The 27,593-nt window shown below is 35.0% G+C and overlaps 1 protein-coding gene across 1 annotated transcript in view; it reads right to left on the reverse strand.

Annotated features, from left to right (window-relative positions):
- Positions 1 to 213: 213 nt before the first annotated feature.
- cnk (connector enhancer of ksr) overlaps positions 214 to 27,593 on the reverse strand; it is a 327,711-nt gene continuing 300,331 nt past the window's right edge. Inside the window, exons 21-22 of the mRNA XM_090389913.1 lie at positions 10,994 to 11,138; positions 214 to 361 (exon numbers count right to left, since the gene is read on the reverse strand). Of these exons, the coding sequence (XP_090246039.1) occupies positions 11,022 to 11,138 (117 nt within the window). The 3' untranslated portion in view covers positions 214 to 361; positions 10,994 to 11,021. The remainder of the gene's footprint in view (positions 362 to 10,993; positions 11,139 to 27,593) is intronic.

The following is a 27,593-nucleotide window of genomic DNA, read 5'->3' on the forward strand; positions in this document are numbered from 1 at the left end:
TGAGTATTATATCACCGAGGTATTTAGGCTTTTCATGACTTTACATGTTAACCTACAAAGACCTCAAAATATTTTTTACTGTTCCAATGGAAGAAGTGACAAGCAAGAATCTTTAATGCTGAGATTACTTGTTATTTTTGAATAAGTTTATATAAAAGAGAAAAAAAAATTACACTGCAATAAGTAGTAGAAATTAAAGTTTCATGATTAATCAAGTTAGGATTTTTCTTTCCTGATGAGGTATTACTTAGGTGAGTAGCTCCCAGCTTAGGTTCTTTTTCTTTAGATGATGTGTCAATCCATCAAAGCCAAATGATTTCCAGTGATCCGAGAACAATTTTATGCTTAAAGTGCATTATTCCTAAATCAATGAGAGAGAGAGAGAGAGAGAGAGAGAGAGAGAGAGAGAGAGAGAAATAAAGAGAATAAATAACCATGAAAAATTAAAAGTAGCAAAAAGGAATTAAAATAAAAGTTCTCATACTATCGACTATCAAATATCATATAGAAAGGAATTGCCTTCAAGAAAATGGCAATTCCAGCAGATACTGTTGGCAATGCAGATAATGTTAAGGTAGGAAAGATTTTAACTCTAGAGGAAATGTGCATAAAACCATAGCGGGTATGTAGCTGTCTTTGCTTTATCAAATCAGTTTTTTGGGAAAAAATACAAAAAAATATTTAAAAATGCAAAACTAAAATTCTATTCTTAATTACAACCACATATTGTATAATAAAATCAAAAAACATTATAAGAAAAGTTTTTTTTTTGCATCATCTGACACTACTATACAGCCAAAATTTAAGTCATGAGCAGCTGAAAACAGAAGAAAGCCAAAACTCTATCAGAGCAAGTGTTTTATGGGGCACATGATGATATAAAGTTTTTTTAAAGCAAACTTTTCCAATTAAAGAGTTACAATTAAAAAATAATTGTAAATTATTTTTAACTGTAAGTGAAAATAGAGACTGAAAATGAATATCATACTGGAGGTACACTAAAATTCATGTGATTCTTTTAATTTAAATTCATAAGTTTTACTGTTTTTGTGGTATCAAACATACCAGAGTGCCAGCTAGATGGCTAATAATTAATTAATGTATTTTAATAAAAATTTGACTTATAAAACTACATGCATTTTTGTGCATTATTCCCAAATCAATGAGAGAGAGAGAATGAATAACCGTGAAAAATTAAAAGTAGCAAAAAGGAATTAAAATAAAAGTTCTCATACTGTCAACCATCATCTAAGAAGAAACTGCCTTCAATAAACTGGCAATTCAACAGCGTTAAACAGTAATTTGGACATACATCTACAAGTGCAGCATTAAACAGTAATTTGAATGTGCATCTACATATACATATTGAAGGCCAGCTCAAACAACGTGTCCATTAAAGTAGGAATTGCCTTGAAATTTTTCTGTTACATGCTGCCATCTCTTATTTGTTTCCAAACTAAATGTATACATAGTTTCTAATAAATGGCAGCACAAAAATAGCTTTGAAAAGCAAAGGAGGAGATTGCATCTGTTATATCAAATATCAGATGTGAACTTGTCAAACACCTAACTGAAGAATTACTATGAAATTAAAATCCACAGATTGATAAAACATGGCTTTGTTAAGGGTAAATCATGCTTAACTGTTTTAATCCAGGAGAATGAATGACCTTTAAAATTCTAAAAAAAAAAAAATTAATAAAACCTTCTTTATAATTAATATTCTTGTTTGCTTTCATTTTTTTAAATCGAGTTTTGCAAATCATAATTAATAGATCACAGTTTTTAATTCAGTAAACAAAGTTAAAAATTATTTTTTTATAATTAAAACAAAAATGGATGTCTCACTGATATTATCACATGAGCATCTTTGTTAAACTGAGGGTGCAAGTGACAGAATATTAATATACAAATATAAAAACTATTTCATAAAAATTAAAACTGTAACAATGTTAAATCAACTATTTGGTAATAAGTTGTGCATAAAACAGACTCTCGTATAAGCAGTTAATCATTATAAAATCATTTGCCTACACAATACTCTCAAATGTTTCAGAACAGAAATTTAGAAAAAAAGATTACGTTTTTTTAAAAACAAGGACTAAATATACAGGAGAAAAAAAAAAGAAAAAACAAAAAATAGGAAAAAGTTTTTTTTATATATAATTGGGTACCATTACCAAAGACCAGTTAACCAGAACTCAAATTTCTCAGCTTCATATCAAAGCAAAGACAATTATGACAGCAATGATTACAATTTATGTGAAAACTGAATTCTGCCTGAATGCAGTATGGCCACAAACATTTTTAATGTTTCAATAATTAATAAACAATATAAAGCAGTTTAATTACATACATAAAAAAATAACACAACAAATAATTCAACCTCCTAAAGTCTAACTTTTATGTGAAAAGTAAAACAACTGATTAATCTGCATCTGCTTTCTACTTGAGCCCAGCATTTAAGTACATACCATATCAATGGAATGTGTAATGCTCTATTTTGTTAAGCTAATTGGGTATATACAGTGATGTAGCAAGTGACCCTCCAGCATATGAGAGCACAACAATACAAATGGCCCTCAGTCCCCAGCAGCTTTCACTCTCCCTCTTACGGCAGCGAGAGGATCAGAGTGGAAGCAGAGGGTGCTAAGAATCTCTGGGTACGACCAGGCTGCCATGCACGGAAACTGAACTTGCCTGTTATAACGTACGATCACTCATTGGTGAAGACAGGATATTAGAGCTGGAAAAGGAATTAGAAAATGTGAATTGGAATATCATCGGTTTGGCTGAAACAAGAAGAAGAAATGAATCACTTATAAGTTTATCAAGTGGAAATCTGCTGTACACCAATGGAAACAGTGAAAGAAGTGAAGGTGGAGTTGGGTTTCTGGTCCATAAAGATTTTAAAAACAACATTTTGGAATTCAAAAGTACATCACCAAGGGTGTCAAGACTAATACTCAAGATTTCTAAGAGGTACAAGCTAAAGATTATAATGATTTATGCACCAACATCGAGCCATGATGATGAAAAGGTTGAAGAAATGTACACCGAAATTGAGTCTTCTAGATGAGCAGAAAAACCATTATTATGGGGGACTTCAATGCTAAGGTTGGAAAAAGGCAAAACAGCGCAGAAAGAGGAACTATAGGAAATTTTGGAATTGGTGAAAGAAATAAAAGAGGTGAAAGACTTGTGGAATTTGCAGAATCTCAAGGACTGTCAGTAATGAACACTTTTTTCAAGAAAAGGGTGAACAGAAAGTGGACATGGAAGAGTCCAAATGGATTAACAACTAATGAAATCGACTTCATCCTCACTAACAGAAGATATATTGTGAATGATGTTACCGTCCTGAATAAGGTAAATGTTGGAAGTGATCACAGAATGGTAAGATGTACACTTGATATAGATGTAGGAAAGGAAAGGAAAAAACTGACTCGAGTAAATAATACAAAGGTCTTTGAGATAACAGAGGAGGAGAAAAAGCAGTATGTATTGGAACGTAAGAACAAGTTTGAGCTTCTGCAGACTGCTCAGGACCAAGATATCGACGAGGAATATTACAACTTTCTGAAAGTGATAAAGCCCAAGAAACCTATAGGGAAACAGAAATCCAAAGAAGAAAAAATTAGTCAAGAAACACTTGTCATGATGAACCGAAGACGACAAATGAAGAGCAAGAAAAACACTGACAGGGAGAAAATTGAGTATACTGAGTTAGCAAAGCCATTAGAAAGAGACTCAGAGAGGACATAAGAAGATTTAACGCAAGAAAAGTAGAACAAGTATTAAGGGAAAACAAAGGATTTAAATCAGCAGCCATGAGCAGTAATACAGAAAGACAAATGATACTGAAACTGAAGAATAGCGATGGTGTACTTATAAACAGCAGAGAAGGCATAATTCAAATAGCAGAAGACTACTATAGAGAATTATACAAGGAGCGAGGGAATGATACCAGCAGTGGGGAAGATGGATTGCAAAGTAGCAACACATACGACATACCCGATATTCTTCCTGATGAGGTAGAACATGCATTGAAGAAAATGAAGAATCGGAAAGCCCCGGGGGAAGATAAAGTTACTGTAGAGTTGTTAAAATTGGGAGGAAGAGACATAACACAAAAACTGGCAAGGCAATTCACAAAGTGCATTAGAAAAGGTGTGACACCTAAGCAGTGGAATAATGCAATCATAGTTTTGCTGCATAAGAAAGGAGATAAATCAGAAATTGGAAATTATAGACCAATTAGCTTGTTATCCCACATCTACAAGTTGTTCCCAAGGGTCATTACTAACAGATTAGAAAGAATACTTGATGAGAATCAACTGAAAGAGCAAGCTGGTTTTAGGACAGGATTCTCAACTATGGATCACCTTCACGTAATATCACAGCTAATGGAGAAAGCAAATGAATATAAAACACCATTATGCTTGGCATTTGTAGATTATGAAAAGGCATTTGACTTAAAGCATAAGGCAATGTTTCGGGCACTGGAAAGAAGGCATAGATACCCCATATATTATGATTTTGAAGAAAATATATGAGAGTGCTACCTCCTTTATTAGACTAGACAAAGACAGTAGCAAATTTAAAATCGAGAAAGGAGTTCGACAAGGAGACACAATATCTCCGAAGCTGTTTACTGCTGCCCTTGAGGAAGCTTTCAGAAGATTAGACTGGTCACAGAAAGGAGTCAATGTGAACGGAGAGTACCTAAACCATTTACGATTTGCAGATGACATTGTGGTCATAAGCTACGATCCCAAAGAATTAGAGGAAAATCTTAATCAGTTATGCACAGTTAGTAAGGATTTTGGACTAAAGATGAATATGACTAAAACAAAAGTAATGATGAACAAGTATGCCACGGAAAGGGAAATAATGATTGAAGGAGCAGTAATTGAAAAGGTGGAGTCATATACTTATCTGGGACAAGTTATTAACTGTAATAATGATAAATGGCTGGAAGTCAAGAGAAGAATAAATATTGGATGGATAGCATTCAGTCACATATAGTCACATACCGAAGAGCAATATCCCAGTTTGTCTGAAACGTAAAATAATGAATCAATGTATACTCCCCACCATGACCTATGGAAGTGAAACTTGGGCATTCACAAAAAGAATGGAAGAGAAGCTGAGAACTACACAGCGAAGAATGGAACGAATTATATTGGGAATCAGACTGTTAGATAAGAAGAGAAACACATGGATTAGGCAGCAAACGCAAGTAAAGGACATTCTTATCAAAACTAAAGAACTAAAATGGTCTTGGGCAGGACACATAGCTCGAAGACATGATGACAGATGGACTAAGAAAATAACAGAATGGTACCCAAGAGGAGCTAGAAGAAAACCTGGAAGACAAAGGCGGAGATGGATAGATGAAATTCATGAGTTTTTGGGTAGTAAATGGATGGCCAGTGCTCAAAACAGAAGGAATTGGAAAGTTGCTGGAGAGGCCTTCATCCTGCAGTGGATTGAAAATGGCTGATGATGATGATCAAGTGATGTATCAGTGATGTATAAAACGTTAACCATGTATCGAAAAAACGACTACATTACTATGGTTCAGTTAAAGGAATCGAAGTCCAGAACATACAATATTCCTGCACTTTTCGGTTAGGTAAAATTACACAAGATTGGATTTCCTATTCAACCTATTGTTTCCTACAGGAACTCGGCATTTTCATCCTTAGCCACACATGTATATAACATTATAAAACCCTTTAGACAGGTAATACAATTTGGGATTAAGAACTATGATACATTATTTAATAATCTTAAAGACTGTAGACTCGGTGACAATGACAATTTATTCTCACTAGATGTTACCTCGTTATATACAAATGTAAACGTTGAATACATATTAGATATTATTTGGGATATGTTAAATAAAAACTCGACACCGATTAATTATACGAAGCTACCTATTAAGGAAATTTTTCACTTAATTAAACTGTTAGTTGAGGCCAACTACATCACCTTTTGAGACAAGGTGTACAAACAAATTTTTGGATTACCAATGGGTTTGAGCCTGAGTGGCTTAATGTCAGAGATCTATCTCTCAACGATTGAGCATATACATTTGACACCTTTTCGACCCCGTATCACATACTATGGGAGGTATTTAGACGATGTTCTAGTTATTACCGATAGTAGTACTATCCAAGACATTTTACATTCGTTTAACAATATTCATTCTAGACTCAAATTTACATTGGAAAGGGAGGATACAGATACAAAGTCATTAAACTTTCTAAATTTCACGCTTACCCAGGACTCGAATAAAATACAATTTAGCATCTATCGAAAACCTACAAACACCGGTATGCTTCTACATTATAATAGCTATCACCCGTTCACCTACAAAAGATCGATTATCTTTAATCAATTTCTAAATGCCTATAAATATTCAACGACAGAATCTGCTTTGGACTCAGAAATACAAATATTAACTAGCAGATTCTTAAACAGGGGTTATTCCATTACCACAATAAACCGAATTAGGGTACAGGCTAAGGATAGCGCCTCCGTAGCCAGGTGGGAAGAAGCAGCAGTGCGTAGCACATGCTTCTTGATTAGACCGGGGTTCGAGCCCGTCACCACCAAATACGGAGTATGCGGAAAGGTCAAGGAATGACCACCGCATATCCCGGAGCAATATGGCCTTAGTTGCTAATGCTCCTAAAAAAAAACCAAATAATAATAAATAACAGCTAAGGATAGGATACAAAATACTACACCAATCAACAATAGTAATATCAAAAAATACTTTATTTCTGTCCCGTATGTTGAACAGTGGCACAAACAGCTTAATAGATTCTTTAAAGATACCGAATTTAAAATTGAAGCTAGGCCAATACGGAAGTTACACACTATACTGAACAATCGCTCGGTTCTTTCCACATTTGCAACACAAATTAATGACCTGGTATACATTTCTTGCGGTGATTGCGACTCATCTTACCAAGGTTCGACGCGATTTTCTCTTAATATTCGTGTAAATCAACATGAAGCCTCAGTTCGTGCTTCTCATTCAGCAGCGTCAGAATTAGCCTTTCATGCCATTAAAGAAAAACATACTTTTTTATTTAACGAGGCCAAAATACTTAACGTTCAACGTAATTATACGCGACTATTAATTGCAGAAACCGTTGAAATTAAATTACACAAGAATTCTGTTAATGTTCGGCGGCCATATTTGATCTCTGATGCGTGGACCTTTACACGCATGCGCGAAGACAAATAATCACTATTTAAGTTTCAGGTTTAACCCGATTCGATAATTTTCATTCCTGTGATCACGACATAAGGTCAAAAAGCATTGTCCGCTTCAGGAAGGAAAATCGTTTTGAATATTTTCGTTAGATTCTTTTAATTTCGTTAATTTGATTTTTAATTGTTTTAAATTGATTTGAATTGTGTTAAACTGATTATTTAATTATTTATATTTTACTCTAATGTACCGGTAAGTTGTCGATTTTTTCGTTTTTCCGTTTTAATTTCTGGAGGGTATCATACGGAAGTGTTCTACGTACTATATTGAGGTAAACTCCTCTTATTATTTTACCAACTGTATATACCCAATTAGGCAGTCATCCAGAGGGATTACAATTAATTTTGGATAACTTATTGATTTTAATCTTCATTTCCAAGAAGGAAAATTCAAATTGATAAATCAATCTTAAGGGACTTCAATTTTAATTTCATATAATTTTGAAATGGGTTTTGCAATGCCAGTCACATCTACAGAGCTAATGGATGAAGATAAATGAAATTTGTGCATCCATTTTTAGAAAATTAGAGAAATATTCCACAGAAATGTTTTTACAGAATTTTTACTAAGTGAATACACCAATGAGCCAAAACATTATGACCACATATCTAATATGATGTTGGTTCTCCACGTGCAGCCAAAACATCTTGTACCCGGCGAGGCATGGATGCTACAAGATTTCTAAATGTGTCTTGTGGTATCAGGTACCAACACATAACCAGCAGATCCTTTAACTCCTGTAAGGTATGTGGTTGAGATGCCACAGATTGGAGTTGCTATTCCAACACAAACCACAGATGTTCGATGGGATTGATGTCTGGGGAATTTGGAGGCCACGACAATACCTGGAACTCTTCCTCATGTTCTGCAAACCAGTCTCGAACAATCCGGGTGGTGTGGCATGGCACATTATCCTGCTGAAAGATGGCACTGCCAGAGGGGAAGAAGACCTTTGCCACGAAAGGGTGTACCTGGTCAGCAATGATGTTTAGGTAGGTGGTAGAAGTCAGAGTGCCCAGCATATGGATGACTGGACCCAGGGTATCCCAACAGAACATCACCTAAAGCATGACACCACCGGCTTGTTTTCATTCCACGGTGCATCCAGGTGCCATCACTTCCCCAGGTAAATGACGCACACGTACCTGGCCATCCACGTGGTGCAACAGAAAACATCATCAGACCAGACGACCTTCTTCAAATCACTCAAGGTCCAGTTTCAATGCTCACGTGCCCATTGCAGGTGCTGTTGCCGGTGAACCGTGGTTAGCATGGGCACTCTGATTGGCCTGCGACTACGCAGCCCCATTTTCAGTAGGTTTTGATGTACCGTGTGTTATGACACATTACTCTGGTCACTAACATTCCAATTACCCGCAAGTTGTGCCACAGTTGCCCTTCTGTTGCCACGTACCATCTGGGAGAGCCTTTGCTCACCTCGAGCATTGATGAGCCATGGTCGTCCAACACCTTGCTGGCAGTTCGTGGGTTACCCCTCCTCGGACCACTTTCGGTAGGTACTAACCACGGCTCACCATGAGCAATCGACCAGCCATGCCATCTTGGATATGCTCTGACCCAGTTGTCTGGCCATTACAATTTGGCCTTTGTGAAACTCGCTTAACTGCCTTTCCCATCTAAAGAACAAGAGTAATACTGATTAATGGAGCTCAGTATCAGGTGTTTTTTATACCGCGTCCTGACCCACGCCATAGTTCACCTGCAGTTGCTTCGATTTGCAAAACGATTCTCTGGTCATAATGTTTTGGCTCATCGGTGTAAAGCAAATAGCATCAGAGTCACTTTCAATGAAGTACTCCTTGATATGGAGAAAATTCTGAAATTTTTTTTTCTAAATGATTGTTTCATAGGTCCAACTTGGATTTCAAAGAAATAAACAAATCATTTCAATTATATCCTTTCTCTCACCTTGGAGCTTCAAGTTCAAGTCATTTAGTTTTCCAGCCAAATTGGGCAGAAACATTATGTCTAATATCCAACTGCAATCATAAAATTCTTTCACATGTTTTCATTTCAAGTTGTAGATACTTTAATGTCTTTTATTAGATTTATAAATGGAGAGAGAAATTTCCTTTTGCTCAGCATTTTAATTTCTCTATGAAGGATGAGATCTTTAAACTCAACTTTGTATTCTTGGCCTTAAAAAATACTATGTGAGTGAAATGAATTAATGATTTCTATGACAAATGCCATAACATGATCAAACTGTATTAATCCTGCACAAGCAGCTTCTTGGTAAGTTTAAATCTGCTGACACTATGATATATTTCATATCATAGTGTCAGTTGTGACTAATGTTAGCCTATTAAAAGGAATCAATTTCCACAGCATAACCTTTAAAAGTATCAAATACATCCAAACCTCTGGTTTTCACTGCAATAATTTCAAGTGCTCTTCCTTCATTCCAAAATCATTAAATACCATTCAAGATTGCTAACTTAGATGTATCTAACAAGTTTGTACTTTCATCCAAGTTGAAAGAAATCACCAGTCATGTTGAGATAACTCTGCAGTTCAACTTTAAAATCATGCAAAATATCTTCCACACTTCTGTAACTGTACATTTGAAGCTGCAAACTTCTATTGTTTGCAATATTTTTATTTGAAAAGTCAACAAAAAGTCACTTATCACTTGCAACAAATGCTTCTTTAATAAGCTGTCCATCTCCAAATGTTTTTTTTTAGACCTTACAACAGGCTTGATTTAATATTGCTAATTTTCTTTTTCTTCAGTTCTGAAACTAGTGAATAATTCCTATCAAATGATAAACGAGGAGTCTTAAAATGTCTTTCACTGTTTTGTCTTTTTGTCACTGCCACACTATTAAAGCACAGTAAACAAATGCAATTTTCCCTAGCATTTACAAAAAACATAATTCCTCATTCCATTCATTTGTTAGTTTTTAACTTCTTTGCATAAACACTATTATATTATACAAAGTAACCTCCCTTGATTAAAACTAAAAAGATATACATCTGACACACAATCACAGCTCACTTGTCATCAGGCAAGTACAAAGTTAAAGCATGTGCTTGAATTCAATGCTGTATCACAAAATATGATAAAACACTTGAAAATTACTCTACAATAAACTTCTCTGACCCAAATTTTCACAGTCTTGTAATATAAACATAAAATCATTAATCAATAACAAAAATCATCTGTGTGCATGCATGTCCAATGTTGCAAAAAAAAAAAGGGGGGGGGGGCAAGATTCTTTGATGGACACCTAGAAAAACACCACTACACTAGTATATAAGGTATAGCGAGTGTCATTTTTGAATAACACTGCTGATTTTATTTATTAATTACTAATTTAATATAATATATACAATGAACAAACAGCTATGAGTTTTTTTTCACAAAACTGGGATATGTTATGTTCAAGGATTTAAGGAAACTATAACTTTGCTAGACACAAAGAGTCTGGTAAGGAAAAAAAACATGAAATTGAAATACCTAGTTTGATTTATGGCAAGAAAAACCTGAATTTCCATCCAGTGGGTCAATTCTCACTGGCATGGCCACAGGATAGATGTGACTGTGTCAGTCAGGGGCTTGGACATTCATAAATTACATACAAAAATAATTATGCAACTATTTCATGTGTTTTGCTCAAGTCAGTAACAGCTTTACAATATCATAAGTATCAATATGTTAAATAAAAATCTGAAAAATACCTGATCATATATAGCAAATAGGATGTTTTCAGTTATATTCAAGATGCAGAAAATAAGGATGCTGCTGAATCCACTGTTCAAAAATTTCAGATGTCAATGGCATGCTTAAAAGTCCATCAATGGCTTTTAATTCATCTTCTTTATCCTGCAAAAAAAAAAAAAAAAAAAAAAATTAAATTAAATTAAATAAAAAATAAATAAAGCAATAGAAACCCACAAAAATAGACTTTTTTAGATGTTCATAAGGAATTTAACTACCAACATCACCCAATAATTCCCATCTTCTCAACCAGCCCAACTTGACACCAGAATACTATAGGTTCCAATACTTTAGTGTGTTAGGTCACCATAAAAATATTTAATTAGAAAATTAATACTTCTCAGCATTACACAAGGGCTACTCTAAAATTAATGCCTCCAAATTTTTTCCCTACTCGTGTTATGTGGAAAACTTAATGGTGTTGGATGAAAATATGTATGTTACTGCCACTATCCTGCACATTTCGAAACCAAGTGCCAGGTAGCAGGGCTGTAACAGTCTGTGAAAATGGAGGATGACAACGAGGTGTATAAGAATCATTTTAGGGAACAACTTACATGTTGTTCCCTAAAATGATTAACCTAAACTTACTAAAAGGCAACCTAAAATCACTAATCCTGTTTCTGAATTAAATAACATACGAATGAATGAAATACAGTCAAACTTGGTTATAATGAGCACAGAAATAACAAGATCACAGCTGTAATGAGAAAAAAGCCATAATAATTTTAATCTACGTGTATTCCTATATGATCACACTGTTATAACCAGCATACTATACGATATACTGTACAAATTTTGGTAACTGTACAAAACATTCTTAATTGCTCGAGTAGTTGAAAAAACCTAATTCTTGGAATAGACAAAAATGAAAGGGGAGACTGAGCTTTTATGACCACCTTGATCGGAATTAAGGGCCGGTTTATGACCTAACCTGGTCCTTTCTGAGACGGGGGGAGTGGGGGCTATACAATAGTGCACTGGTGTTACACTTGCAATTTCTATGGTCGCATTAAGTAATAACAGCATAAGTAATGCTGTTTTGATGTGCACAAGTAAGAATATCCGAAAACCAACAACAACATCAAGAATGTTGCTCCTGTGCCTATTCCGGAGCACCCTTCACTTCGACCAGCTACTCTGCATACTTGCCACAAATGTCAAGCCACACAGACGCTCAAAAATGGCCAAAGGAAGAAAATAGACAAACAGTATTACAATTAACAAATTTAGTGGACGAACAAGTCGACTCGATCATTTCAATTTGTACAACTCTTAATTTCTTACAAGTTCAATTTTTAGCGATGAGAAGTAGTTTTTTGTTATTAAATTTAATTAAAAAATTTTGTTTTGTATTTTGACAGAATAAATCCTTATTCAAAATTAAACTTTCAGTATTTCAACTTTCCTTAAACATGCAACTAATTTTTTTCTTAGTGCTGATTGAATTTTGAAATTGCACATTTTAACCTTATGTCATACTTAATTACTGTATTTCTTCAATTCTAAGATGCACCTTTTTTCCCCTATAAAAGTCTCTAAAAATGGGGCGCGTCTTAGAATCGACGGCGTCTTACAAGCGCGTTTTTTTTTTTTTTTTTTGAATTTTCTCCGTGTTTTGCACACAACACCACATTTTGTTTTTACGTGGAAACCCCGCCTCCAAGTTTGACAGTTATCGCATCCTCCAATTCCATTGGAGAATAAAGTAGCATTGGTGATTTCACGCGCTTTCGAAATGTGAAGCCACCGTTATTTCATTATAGCGGAGCTCACTCAGCGAAAACTAGGAAGTTTTGTTTGTATCTTCGAAAGTACGTAAGAAGTGGAGTTACTGTATTTCCTTCATTTTGATCCCTTATTGCACATTAAAATGTCAAAAAGATTGCACTATGAAGCCGCACTGAAATGAAAAGTTATATTATGTATGCAAAAGAACATGGAAATAGAGCTGCAGGTTGACATTAGTGAAGTAAATGTTTGTCGTTGGAGAAATGATCGCAAATCCATATTTTTTTGCAAAGCAACAACCAAGTGCTTTACGGGGCCTAAAAAAGGAAGATTTCCACAAGTCGATAAAGCTGTGATATGTTTTGTAACAGAGACATGTGCAAAAGGATTACCCATCGCTCGACAAGCCATGCAATTGAAAGCCGGAGAAATTGCCAAGTCCCTTGGAATAGAGAAAATAATTTTTAAAGGCAGTCGCAACTGGTGCGACAGACTCATGCATTGTAGCAGATTATCATTAAGGTGCCGAACATCTATCTGTCAAAAAAATTCCTGCAGACTTTCAACAGAAGCTGATTAACTTTCAGCGACAGGTGATGAAATTAAGGAAAAAAAGAAACTACGAGTTTAGTCAAATTGGAAATGCTGATGAAACCCAGATCTTTCTTCGATATGCCTCAAAATTACACCGTCAACACTAAAGGCGCTAAAGAAATTAAGATTATAAGCACAGGCTACGAAAAGCAGCATATCACTGTGATGCTATGCATCACTGCTGATGGTTGAAAGTTGCCACATTTAATTTTAAATTGAAAAACCATGCTGAAAAATGAAGTTTCCCCCAAAGATGTTATTGTGCATGCACAAAAAAATGGATGGATGTCGGTAGAGCTTACGGAAGACTGGCTAAATGTTGTGTGGAATAGACGCCCTGGAAGTCTTCATAACCCACCTAGCATGCTAGTACTTGATGCATTTCGTGGACATGGGTCAAATGGGTCAAAAATAAAATCGTGCAAAAATGTGGTGACTTGGTTGTGATTCCTGGTGGCATGACTAGCCAACCGCAGCCACTCGACATTTCAGTCAACAAACCATTTAAGGATTACTTGAGAAAGGAATATGAATCCTGGCTGTTACTGACAACCTTCTGGAAAAATTAAGAATGCATCGGCATTAAAAATTGGCAGAATGGGTATCAACAGCTTGGAAGCTGATCCCAGAAAGAATAGTCAAGCACTCATTTAAAAAATGTTGCATCACCAATGCTCTTGATGGCTCAGAAGACGATATATTATGGGATAATGAAGATAACGATGGCTCAGAAGAATCTGATCCTGAATGTGAAGTAGACTCTGATATTGATTCAGATATTGACAGCGCAGAAGATTCAAAAGGAAGTGATGAATAACATACCTACTGATAAATACTATTGTTGTTAGTAAATTGAATTCCATTATAATAAAAATATATGTTAGATTTATTTTAGCGTTTTATTTTATTTATTTTTTCTTAGAATCAAAGCTTTTTTTCTGCTGGTGGCACTGAAATTAAGGTGCATCTTACAATCGATGGCATCTTAGAATTGAAGAAATATGGTATATTATATAGGAAATTAAATTCTTCTTTATTCATCAGTAAGTACATCCTAAAACGATTTTCATCTTTCTCTAAGTCCTGCAGTAAATGATGGAATATGCCTTTTTCTGTTCTCATCCAGTTTATCCATTGCTTACTTTCTTTTGTTTTCTTGGCTATAAGAAAAGCACATGCATTTTCTAAATAAACTGTGGCAATTCGTTTTGCTTCAGCTTTCCCCAAAGAGAACAACACACATAACGTGACATGGTAGTAATATGTCTCCTATGACCAATTTCACAGTTTACATAAACAGTGAAATGAAGTGAGTCCCGTGAAGTGATAATAGTGTGTTTCCGCCCTTGCCCTACTGTATTTACAGATTGTCTTGTATTCACTGAACCATAAATTTATTTCGGGACTTCTAAGAATTTTGAAAACGATAATTGTTTGTATGCAGATCACTTGAGTGTCATTTTAAAGTAAAATCAGTTAGAAACAAACTCTTCCTTTGGAAACATGTTTACTAACAAAAGGAAGTTTCTCTCAATTCGCGAAAAAGTCGAAATTATTCATGAATTGGAACATGGTGCAAAAAATGCTGAAGTGTGTAAAAAGTTTTATTTGTCCTTTTCAATGGTATCAACATCGTGGAAGAATAAACAAGTTTACAAACATTGATGAAGCATTGCTTCAATGGTCCACTACACAAATTATGGAGAAATAAATTGTTTAGTATTAAGTGTATGGTTTTAAAATTACAGACAAATAACTTGTGTTTAATATTAAGTGTACTGTAGTTCATACAAGCATATTAATACAAATAATATGTAGGTATATACTAATATTATTTTTCTCTCTCTAATATTTCTTTTGTTTTTTGAATTTATCTTTTTATCAAGTTATGGAGAATTAAAAAAAAATTGGAGGTAGATTTAAGTCACCACATCACTGATATAGTGAGTAATGGTTAAATGAGGAAATTTTGTCGATCCCTTGATGCTCGTTATAATCAAGTTTGACTATATCTATTTACTCTCATTATCAATCATAACAACCCAATACAGCATGGTGACTAGGAGGGTGAATATTACATTGTATTAACAACAAACACTTCACTTATTAGCATATAATTATGAGGTTATATAAAAAATAAGGCACACACATACAAATTGATACTGTAATACAAGTCGATGATACTGCAGAAAGAATTATAATTACATTTATACCCGATAGTTTTCTGTTATGTGAACCTATTTATTTTTAGTCTAATTGGAGTGGTGATTACTAAAAAAAAAAAAAAAAGAAAGAAAGAAGGAAGGAAGTTTACAAAGAAAATCCTGAACTGCATAAGTTGAAAATATTATTATATATGTTTGTTGTCAGGAGAAATTGTGGTGCAGAGCAGCTGTTACTCTACTTACCTGTTGGATGCTGAAATTCACTAAATAAAGGTATTATACTATAAGAATATCAGCGATATATCACCATATTTTTCCATAGTATTAAAAACTACAGAAGTAGCGTAAATGGCATCGATTTAATTGTATTTCATATTGTGACTACCTTCACAACGAGTTACCATGTATTGCACTACCTCGAATAAGTAGCACTTCACCAATGAAGAAGACTACTGTTACTTATTCTCAGGGGATACCACCACCCATATGGTACCATTTCAAGGCTTGTAGGCCTATTATTGGTGGGCCTCTATCATATTGTAGAGTTATACTTCACAACTGGATTTGCATAATTGTAACACTGGGGTGCCTACCCGCCTACCGATGATTGGCCAACAAGCCTTGAAATGGTGCCATTTGGGTGGTGGTGGTGGTGGTGGTATCCCCCCCCCAAGGATAAGCAATAGCAGTCTTCTCCATAGGTGAAGCGCTACTTATCCGAGGTAGTGCAATACATGGTAACTCATTGTGAAGGTAGTCACATATGAGATACAATTCAATCGGTGCCATTTACACTACTTCTGTAGTTTTTACTACTATGGAAAAATATGGTGACATATCACTGATATTCTTATAGTGAATTACCAATTCATAGCCTATTATGCCTTGTACATTTATTCTTTTTAGTATAAAGGTATTATAAATTGGATAATACAGGCAACCCCCGTATAACATGTTACTTCTACAACATTGTTTCGCTCTAACACGATTGATAAATTGCAGAAATCCTTGCACAACACGGTACTTCTACAACAAGGTTTTGCACTAACACAGTTTGAGAATTGCAGGAAATCTCGCATAACACGGTATTTTTGAGCTTTTGTGATGGGAGAACCCTGCTATTATGTTAGATGTAATTTTCAACATTTCCATTCCTTTTTGTGAATCCCTGTTATTGACTCGCTAGTTGTTATTGCCTTCGTAATATTTTTCTAAAGCACATTTCTGAAGGTCCCTACCATAAAACAATAAAAAGAACTTGCAGTTTCCAGTTTATTGGTCTTTTCTGTTAGTGTAATCAATTATAAACGGGTAGTAAACTATCTTCTTGCATTTGCTGCAGTATGGATAGCTGGAATTCTGTGGGTTTTCACGTTATTATGGTTAAACGTGTTTCCCCTTCCATGAAATATTCAATCATATAAAAAACATAAATGCTCAGAAACTCATTACTCCGTATCTCTCTTGTACGTTTTGTTTTAAAAGAACGTACATTATCTGACATTTAAGTATCACAGTTTGTTAGGTAAGACATTTGTTCAGTTATTACTAATTAAGTTACTACTATTAAGTTATTATTACTCTAATGCATTAAGGGCTTAAGCCTCAAGCTGCGAAAGAGATTAGACTGTGTATTTTAGTGCAATTGCATCATTTATGTTACATCTCATATTGTGAATACCTTCACGACGAGTTGCCACGACACTGCACTACTTCGAATAAGTAACGCTTCACCCGAAGGAGAAGACTGTTGTTACTTATTCTCAGTGGATACCACTACCCAAATGGCACTGTTTCAGGGCTATTTGGCCCTTCTTTGGTGAGTGGGTAGGTACCCAAGTGATGTAATGATGACAAAACAGTTGTGAAGTATATTTCCACAATATACCCACCCACCAAAGAAGGGCCAAATAGCCCTGAAACAGTACCATCTGGGTGGTGGTATCCACTGAGAATAAGTAACAACAGTCTTCTCCTTTGGGTGAAGCGTTACTTATTCGAAATAGTGCAAGGTCATGGCAACTCGTCATGAAGGTATTCACAACATGTGATGTAACTTAAACGATGCTGCTATTGCAAATTTGCTAATCTATAATTAGCTGTGTATAAATGATGCCATTGCACTAAAATACACAGTCTAATCTCTTTCGCAGCTTGAGGCTTAAGCCCTTAATGCATTAGAGTCTTAACTTATATCATACACCATTAGGCGTCTCTCATATTGTGGAAATACACTTCATAACTGTTTTGTCATCATTACATCACTTGGGTACCTATCCACCCACCAAAGAAGGGCCAAATAGCCCTGAAACAGTGCTGTCTGGGTAGTGGTATCCACTGAGAATAAGTAACAACAGTCTTCTCCTTCGGGTGAAGCGTTATTTATTTGAAGTAGTGCAATGTCATGGCAACTCGTCGTGAAGGTATTCACAATATCAGATGTAACTTAAACGATGCCGCTATTGCAAATTTGCTAATCTATAATTAGCTGTGTATAAATGATGCAATTGCACTAAAATACACATAGTTATTATTACTATAAAAATTAAGTTTCTGACAGTTATATATATATAAAAAAAGGTGTATTTTTGTTAGCTTTTGGAACGTAACCCCCCCTTTTGCACTGATTCTTAGTCCTGTATAACATGGTTTCCATTACACGAGATTTTGTAGGAACCAAATTACCGTGTCATACGAGGGTTACCTGTACTGATTAATCTGTGTGAATAACAGCAATAATATACACCAACTAGATAAATGACAGTATAGATTAAAATAAAGTCAGGAGCAATGTGTGTGTTATCACTGTGGAAAAATCTATTAACTCATAAATTTTATATATATAAAATTTTGTATAAATCACCAGCTTGTAACAAAGCAATATTCCTGGTTAATCCAAAAACATTAAAAAAATGTTCAGAAAACATGTAAAAAATATGGTGATAGATAAAAAACGAAAAAAACTTGCCACGCGCTACTCGTGTGTCCAATACAATACTTCTCTTTATTTTTTACGATGTTGCGCATGGTTTGGTCACTAACATTATAATGGTTCATTAAAGATTTAATGGATGCACTGTTTTCAAACTTTTGAATAATTTCAAGTTTTTGTTTAATTGAGAGCATAACTCTTGTGTTTACCCATCATTTTTGCGATTTCTAAACAAAAAAAAAATATTTACTATATAAGAAATTGACATCTTTGACATAAATAACAAAACAATCAACACAACACACTAAAACAAACTAAACATTTGTTCTCTTTTTTTTCAGTGGTGGGTGTGAAGACAGCAGGGGTTGCAAGATATACATTAATCTCCCAATGACGACTTATAACACTGCTTCTTGTCGCTTATTTATGACTTGCATAACATCCGTCTATACCTATTCTAGTTATTACTTGAATTTTATGATTTCTGGTTGATTTTTCTTTTAAATGTGGAGTCTTGAAGTGTCTTGGTTAATCCGATCCTGGGTAAATCGAGAGTCTGCTGTTTATAGGAATTACTGCTTTAGCTGTTGTAGAAATGTAAAATTAAGCTTTATAATTGGGATATAAAGCTTAGCCAGATGATTGCTGTTTTAAAATTTAAAAATTTATGGGTTCAAGAAGGTTTCAGTAGTGAGACACATTGATTGCACATACCTCAATGTAAAGAACTGTGGGGTAAAGATGGGAAAAGACCTTGAGAGGGCTTTCTATGAAATTTTACTGGGACAATGAAAATATGGCCAATATGTAGAACATATAGGACCTGTGCTCTAACCAGTACTAAGCAGCTATATCCTAGAGGGTGGTAATAAAATAAATTTTTAGAAAATGCACTTTTGATGCATAAATTACACCAAAATAAATAATTAATCATAAACCAGGGTATGTATTATTTTTTCAAGAAGCCACAACAATCATGGTTTATAGAAGCACAAAGTATTTCAATTGGCCAGATAGTTAGTGCAAGTTGTGCAAAATTTGACTAAATTATGTTATTTTAAATTGGCAACTTTTTCTATTTTCAATTTTATACATATAAACTGAATGGCACTGTGCTTCCATAAACCATGGTCATGTTGTGGCTTCTTGAAAAGATATGTTCCCTAGTTTATGATTATATATTTATTTAATTTTATTTTTATATATTTTTATTTAGTTGGTAATTTATGCATAAAAAGTGCATTTTCTAAAAGTTTATTTATATATATATATATATATATATAAGAGATAATTAAGTATGCAAAATGCTATGAGTGGTGTAAAATAAGAGTGTAAACTAAAAATGCAATTGATGTCTGAGCCCTGAAAATGCCAAAGCAGTAAAAGGAGCAAACGGTAATAGGCTGATAAAATGAACAGTGGGGAAACAGTAAGAACACCATGGGTCAAAACAAAGAGAAAGCACTAAAGAAATAAAATAATTATATATAAAGCCAATAAAATTAATGTCAATTATTAGTAAAGAACACTGAATAGTATGTTATCAAGGGCTAGAATCATTCAATATGCCCAAATAATAATTAGAAAACAGTGCTTTTTTTGGGATGGTACACAATGGTACAGCGTACCGGCACCTTTATTAACAGTGACGTGTGACATTTGGATGCAGTACACTTCGAAATTTGTAATATTCCATAAATTTTTTTCACATGTTTACCTAATATTCAAATAAGCTTAAAGTTATTTAACTAAATTTGCATTTTTCACTGTCTATTGTTAAGATATTATAACCATTTTTAGAATTCTAAATTACTCAGTCAGACCTCTATTCAATGAACTCCTTTTATAGAGAATTTTTTTGAATTCCCCTTGGAAGTTACATTTAAAATAGTTTCCATCGAGCAAAGAACATTTTCATATAATGAACGGATTAGGACAGACTTAACTCGGTACGCACAGTTTGCATTTCTGGCCTTCAGGCAATTAGTGCTGCTGCACAAATTAAGAGAGCTAAGCGGATTACCACTCTACAACTTAGTGGTACTTGTAAAACCCATTTGACCACCTGTACCCCTACAGAGAAGTCGCACTGGTCAATAGTCAGCAGATTAAGGGGTATTCCCGATGCTGACAATGGGCTCTGATCAACCTTCTAAGCAGTGGTGTCCAATTTTTCCCGTACAGGGGCCATATTAAAAAAAAATTCAGTTAGATTTCTTTAACGGGGTAGTAGTAGTAGTGGCATGTGATGCAAGAAAGCATGTGTATGAGCTTATGCAGCATCAGCCAAAAAAAAAAATATCACACCATTCCCTCCAAATGCCGTCCAGTTCCTCCTTAAATTTATTCAACCTTTCAACTTCCACAACGACAGATGGAAGTTTGTTCCACCAACCCAAGCACAGTACTAAGTACTATAGGTTCTAATACCTCTCGTGTTTGGGGTTCTCATAAAAAACAAAAAAAAAACACCCGCTGGCTAAAGGCAAATTTCTGCACATCTATTCTACATCTGTCTTTTCTTAATTTGAATTTATGCCCCCTTAAGTTCGTAATCTGAACAAGTGGAAGGATCCCATCAGAATTCAGCGTGCTCAACCCATTTACGGCTTTATACACCTCAATCAGATCACCGTGCAGGTGCCTAGTCTCCAGCCACTGCAATTTGCAGAACTTAAGCCTCTCTTGGTAAGAGGATCCCTTCATTCCCCTCACCAATCTTGTTGCCTTTCTCTGTACACGCTCAAGTAAATCTACATCCTTCCTAAAATGAGGCCTCCAGACATGTTATTTGGTTTTTAGGAGCATTAGCAACTAAGGCCATATTGCTCCGGAGATATGCGGTGGTCATTCCCTGACCTTTCCGCATCCTGCGTATTTGGTGGGCACGGGCTCGAACCCCGGTCTAATCAAGAAGCATGTGCTACGCACTGCTACGCCTGCCCACCTGGCTAAGGAGGCGCCCCTCCAGACCTGTATGCAGTACTCAAGGCATGGCCTGACCATTGCCTTATACAGAGGGATAATCATCTCCTTTTCCCTGCTAGCAAGATTCCTATATATCATTGACAAAACCCCATAACCTGCCCTGGCAGCCTGTCTGCATTGCTCAGAAAGCTTCATATCTGCCTGCACAATTACTCCCAGGTTTTTTTCATTTTCTACCACCTTAAGTGTAGTACTACACAGTTGGTACGTTTCTCTGGGATTACTTCTACCCATATGCAGTACTTGGCATTTGTCAAGGTTAAACTTCAGTTGCCACTTCTTAGCCCATCTGCCCAAATTATCTAGATCCTGTTGCAGCAGCACACTGCCATTACTGTCATTAACAACCCTGCCAACCTTTACATCATCTGCAAACTTCGACACTAAGCCTGATATACCTTCATCAATATTGTTGATAAATATACAAAACAACAGTGGACCCAACACCGAACCCTGTGGGACTCCACTAATAACATTAGTTCACGAATAGTAGCGTCCATTGATTACCACCCTCTGTCTTCACCCACTCAACCATCCTTTTATCTATTGTAGCAACTTACCCTTAATACCATTCTGCTCCAATTTGTACAGTAGTCTTCCATGCGCAACAGTGTCAAAAGCTTTCCTGAAATCCAAATATATGATATTAAAATTATTTTTTGCATCCCGTTCCTTTGTAACCATATCATAATATCCTATCAAATTTGTCAGACAAGACTTTCCCTTAACAAACCCATGCTGTGTCTGAATTATTGCTGCAGCCTTGTCTAGATGATCCTGCAATGCATCTTTAACCAGTGACTCCATTATTTTACCCGGAACAGAAGTTAAACTAACTGGTCTGTAATTACTCGTGTCACCCTTCGATCCCCCTTTGTGAATTGAGGATACATTTGCACATCTCCAGTCCGTGGGAACCTCCCCTGAGTCCAAGGATGCTCTCATAATTATGGCTAAGGGTTTGCTTGGTTGCTTTGCCGCCTCCTTTAATATAACTGGATAGATCCCATCCACCCCAGGTGCTTTTCTTATGTTTAATTTCAACAATTTCTCCTCCACTTTGCTCTCAGTTATTACAAAATCATTAAGTATCCTGCTACAATTTGATAACCTTCTGCCATTTTCAAACCTTAATAATTCCTCGTGTGTGAATGTAGATGCAAAATACTCATTTAGTTTGTTTGCTATCTGAGCAGGATAATCAACAGTCGAACCATCGATGTCAAGTGGACAAATCAGATTCATCCCCTTCCTTTTAGAGTTTATATAAGTAAAGAAATCCTTGCTGTTTTTTTTTAGCATCTTTTGCCAAGGATTTCTCGTAATCTGCCTTCGCCTGCCTAACCTCCTTTGTGACATGATTACAGACTAGCTTATATCTGCCATAGGCTTCTGAGTCACTTCATAATTTATATGCATCCCATGCATTTTTCTTCTCTGTTACGAGTCTCATTAGTTCATTTGATAACCATTTAGGCCTAAATCTTGAACAATATTTCTTAATAGGTATGAAACTTTTAGTAGCATCCACGATTAATTCCTTGAATGCTTCCCACTTAGAATTTACTGTTAGTAACATCGTCAGTTTATCCCACTGTACAGAATTTAAGAACTTTCTGAGACCACTGTACTCACCTTTACGGAAGCAAAAACCCTTTCCTTTACCCCTGATGGTAATTATATCTTTAAGTAAATCCCACATCAGTAAACTGTGATCATTGCCACCTAGTGGTTCCTTTATCTGCAAATTCTTAATACATGAACGATCACCACTGATAACCAGATCAAGAGTATTACTCTCTCTGGTTGCCTCTCGAACATGCTGCTGCAGAAAACAATCATCCAATAAACCCACAAAAGTCTGACTAGTGTGTGAGTGACCAACCCACAAGTTGAAGCCAATATCTGGGAAGTTAAAATCCCCCATTATAAGACATTCTGATTTACTAGCCCACTATATTTCTCTGTACAATTGTTCATTGTACTCATTAGAGTCATTAGGCCTATAACACACTCCTACTCTTAGTTTTGCTTTCGCAGTGCTTATGTCACACCAAACTGACTCAACAGTGCACTGTTCATTTATATCAACTGGATGCACTTCTTTTGATTTTGTTTTTCTTAATTAACAGCATAACACCTCCTCCCTTTCTATCCTGTCTATCCTTTCTGTACACATTGCACTCCCCAAATTCCAGTTCTGCATTCCTTATATCTGTGTGACACCACGTCTCTGCTATCCCAACAATATCCGCCTTTGATGTCTTGACCAACACTTCAAATTCATCAAATTTATTTACTATACTTCTAGCATTGGTATACATGCAAGCATACATGCTCCTATTCCTATTCCTAGTTACCCTAACACATACCATATACCAGTGGTGGGATTCAGCCGGTTCGCACCGGTTCGGCAGAACCGATACCTAATTTTTTGTTGAGTTCGGCGAACCGGTTGTTAAAAACGGTTGTTATTAATTCAGCAAGAAATTTTCGTTTAGTATCGATAAAATGAATGTTCTGACTGATGTTTATCAATGGTATAAGCACAGTGCTTTGTTTATAAAAGTTTATGATATGACCACACGTGGACAGAACTAGTAAAAATATTCAAATATATAGGCACATATCCGCTCCTGCTTTATAATATATTAAAATAAAACATTTTTAAATTTTTTTGCAGTAGCCCTTAAAAGGATGAAAAGGCAACAGAGTTTGACAGATTTTTTCAATAAGAAACCAAAATCAGATTTTGTTGTATCAGAATTGGCCTTAGATGGTACAAAACAGTCACAAGCACACAACCACTCCAACTTGAAGAAACCAGCACGTCAATTATTAAAATAAAAAAAAGATAACTCCAAAATTGAAAATAATCTTCATGAATGCTGGACAGTGCAACAATATAACAATTTTAATACAGTTTACAGCCTGGCAAAAAGATGTAAACCGTTTTCAGACAGAATATGACATAGAAGAGCAAATTAAAAATGGATTAGATATGGGAATAGGATTATATTCTGGTAAAACTGCTGTGAAAGTAGTTGATTTCATTGCAAAGGAAATTAAAAAAGAAATATTTAATAAAATTCTTGAAAATAATCTGAAAATATGTTTGATTATTGATGAGGCTTCAATGATATCCTGCAAACCAGTTATTATACTTTCCTTAAAAGTTGAGGATTCAGTTACATCACCAACAATTTTCGTTGAACTAGTTGAATTGGAAAAACAAGATGCAGAGACAATATGTTCTTCAGTTATGGAAAGTTTAAGTAATGTTGGGCTTACTAAGAATTACCTAGAAAAAAATTTAATAGGATTTTGCTCCGATGGTGCCAGCGTTATGCTTGGGAGAAAATCTGGAGTGAGCACTAGGATTGCAAAAGAGTTTCCAAACATAATAATATGGCACTGTTTAAATCATCGCCTCCATCTTGTTTTAGATGATTCGATAAAGGAAATAAAGCAAGTAAATCATTTTAAAATATTTATTGATAAGATATGTACTATTTTTCATCAATCCAATAAAAAGCAAATTGAACTTTCCAAAATATCCGAACAACTTGGAATTGAAATTATAAAGATTGGAAGAGTTTTGGGACCAAGATGGGCTGCCTGTAGTTAAGGTCAATCCTAGCTGTGTGGCGCGCTTATCCAGCGCTACATCACTATTTTTATTCAAATAAAAAGTACTTAAGTGTGGCTGCCCGTCTTGAAAATATATTTTTTAACTGATTTGGCATTGATGATTGATATTTTAAACTAAATTTCTCTTCTTTCAGATGCACTGCAAGCAAGAAATATAGACATAATAATGGCTGAAAACCTCTTGATAAGATCTATTAAAGCATTTCAAATGCTTGAAAAGGAAAAGGGTATATACGAAAAAAAAGTTGATGAATTAATTACTTCAGAAACCTTCAAAAATATAAAATTTGTAGAAAATCATCGATTTGTCGGGCTTACTCGGGAAAGACTTTTGGAAAACATCGTAACGAATTTGAAAAAAAAGACTAATGGATTGTGAACATTTAAAAGCAAGTTGTAGCCAATTTCAAGATAGGAATAAATTACAATGTCTCAATTTTTTGGGGCCAGGTTACTGGAATATTGAAGAAGTACTAGTTCCATGGAAAAGCAGCTGAAGAACAATTGCTCGTATTTAATGACATTTTTAATTACCAAATTGATATTAATGATTATCGAGATTTTGTGGAAAACGTTTTAAAAAATTCCCAGAATTATGCAATTCCTGAAAGTGTTCAAAGAGCTAAAAATATTGTTAGAACAATTACTGTAAGTTCAGCAGAAGCGGAAAAGGGTTTTTCAAAGATGAACATAATATGTTCAGAGAAGAGAAGTCGCCTAACTGTTTCTAATATATCAAACACAATGGCTATTAGTCTAATCGGCCTACCTCTAAAGGAATGGGATCCTACTCCAGTGAAAAGATGGTTAAGGATAAATCATTCAGCCGATGATGCTCGGATAAAAGCGAAGAAAATTGCAAGTAAGGACGCCAATCAAGAAAGAAACATTATGGAAATATCTTAAATAACAGTTTTATTGTTTTTGTCAGGTATTATTATTTAATATTTTTTCATTAATATTTTAAAACTCTTTCTTATAACATAATCTAGTTTTGTGGACCTCTTTTATCGTTCTTATTTAAGCATTAACTGCATGAAATAATAAACTACCTTTCGGTATATAGTTTTTTTATACTTGGAATGGTCATTAGGGCAGCGAACCGGTTGTTAAATTATTTGAATCCCACCACTGCCATATACCCACCTATTTCAGGATGAATGCCATCCGTCCCTGAAACCCCCAAGACCATATTTATTGACCCAATAAATATGGTGTGAATCCTTTATATGGCCATTCAGCAAGGAGGGCAATCCATAATATAATTAATTATTTACATTCAATATAAACAAACAAGTTCACATTATATAGGGAAAATATTTGTAAAATAATAAGAGGAGTTTACCTCAATATAATATGTAGAACACTTCTGTATGATACTCTCCAGAAATTAAAACGAAAAAAATCGAAAAATGACATTAGAGTAAAAAATGAATAATTAAAAACCAATTTAATACAATTCAAATCAATTTAACACAATTAAAAATTAAAAAGAATCTAACGAAAATATTCAAAACGATTTTCCTTCCTGAAGCTGACAATGCTTTTCGACCGTGTCGTGATCACGAGAATGAAAATTACCGAATAGGGTTGAACCTGAAACTTAAATAGTGATTACTTGTCTTCGCGCATGCACGTAAAGGTCCACGCATCAGAGATCAAATATGGCCGCCGAACATTAACAGAATTCTCGTGTAATTTAATTTCAACGGTTTCTGCAATTAATAGTCGCGTATAATTACGTTGAATGTTAAGTATTTTGGCCTCGTTAAATAAAAAAGTATGTTTTTCGTTAATGGCATAAAAGGCTAATTCTGACGCTGCTGAACGAGAAACACGAACTGAGGCTTCACGTTGATTTACACGAATATTCAGAGAAAATCGCGCCGAACCTTGGTAAGACGAGTCGCAATCACCGCAAGAAATGTTGTACACCAGATCATTAATTTGTGTTGCGAACGCGGAAAGAACCGAGTGATTGTTCAGTATAGTGTGTAATTTCTGTATTGGCCTGGCCACAATTTTAAATTCGGTATCTTTAAAGAATCTATTAAGCTGTTTGTGCCACTGTTCAACATATGGGACAGAAATAAAGTATTTTTTGATATTACTATTGTTGGTTGGTGTAGTATTTTGTATCCTCTCCTTAGCCTGTACCCTAATTCGGTTTATTGTGGCAAGGGGATAATCCCTGTTTAAGAACCTGCTAGTTAATATTTGTATTTCTGAGCCCAAAGCAGATTCTGTCGTTGATAAATTTATAAGCATTTAGAAATTGATTAAAGATAATCGATCTTTTAATAATATTCATTCTAGACTCAAATTTACATTGGAAAGGGAGGATACGGATACAAAGTCATTAAACTTTCTAAATTTCACGCTTACTCGGGACTCGAATAAAATCCAATTTAGCATCTATCGCTACAAACACCAGTATGCTTCTACATTATAATAGCTATCACCCATTCACCTACATCTGCTTTGTGCTCAGAAATACAA

The sequence above is a fragment of the Mastigoproctus giganteus genome, chromosome 1, assembly GCF_048544385.1.
Source record: "Mastigoproctus giganteus isolate SK-2022 chromosome 1, ASM4854438v1, whole genome shotgun sequence".
Classification (NCBI taxonomy): Eukaryota; Metazoa; Arthropoda; class Arachnida; order Uropygi; family Thelyphonidae; genus Mastigoproctus; species Mastigoproctus giganteus.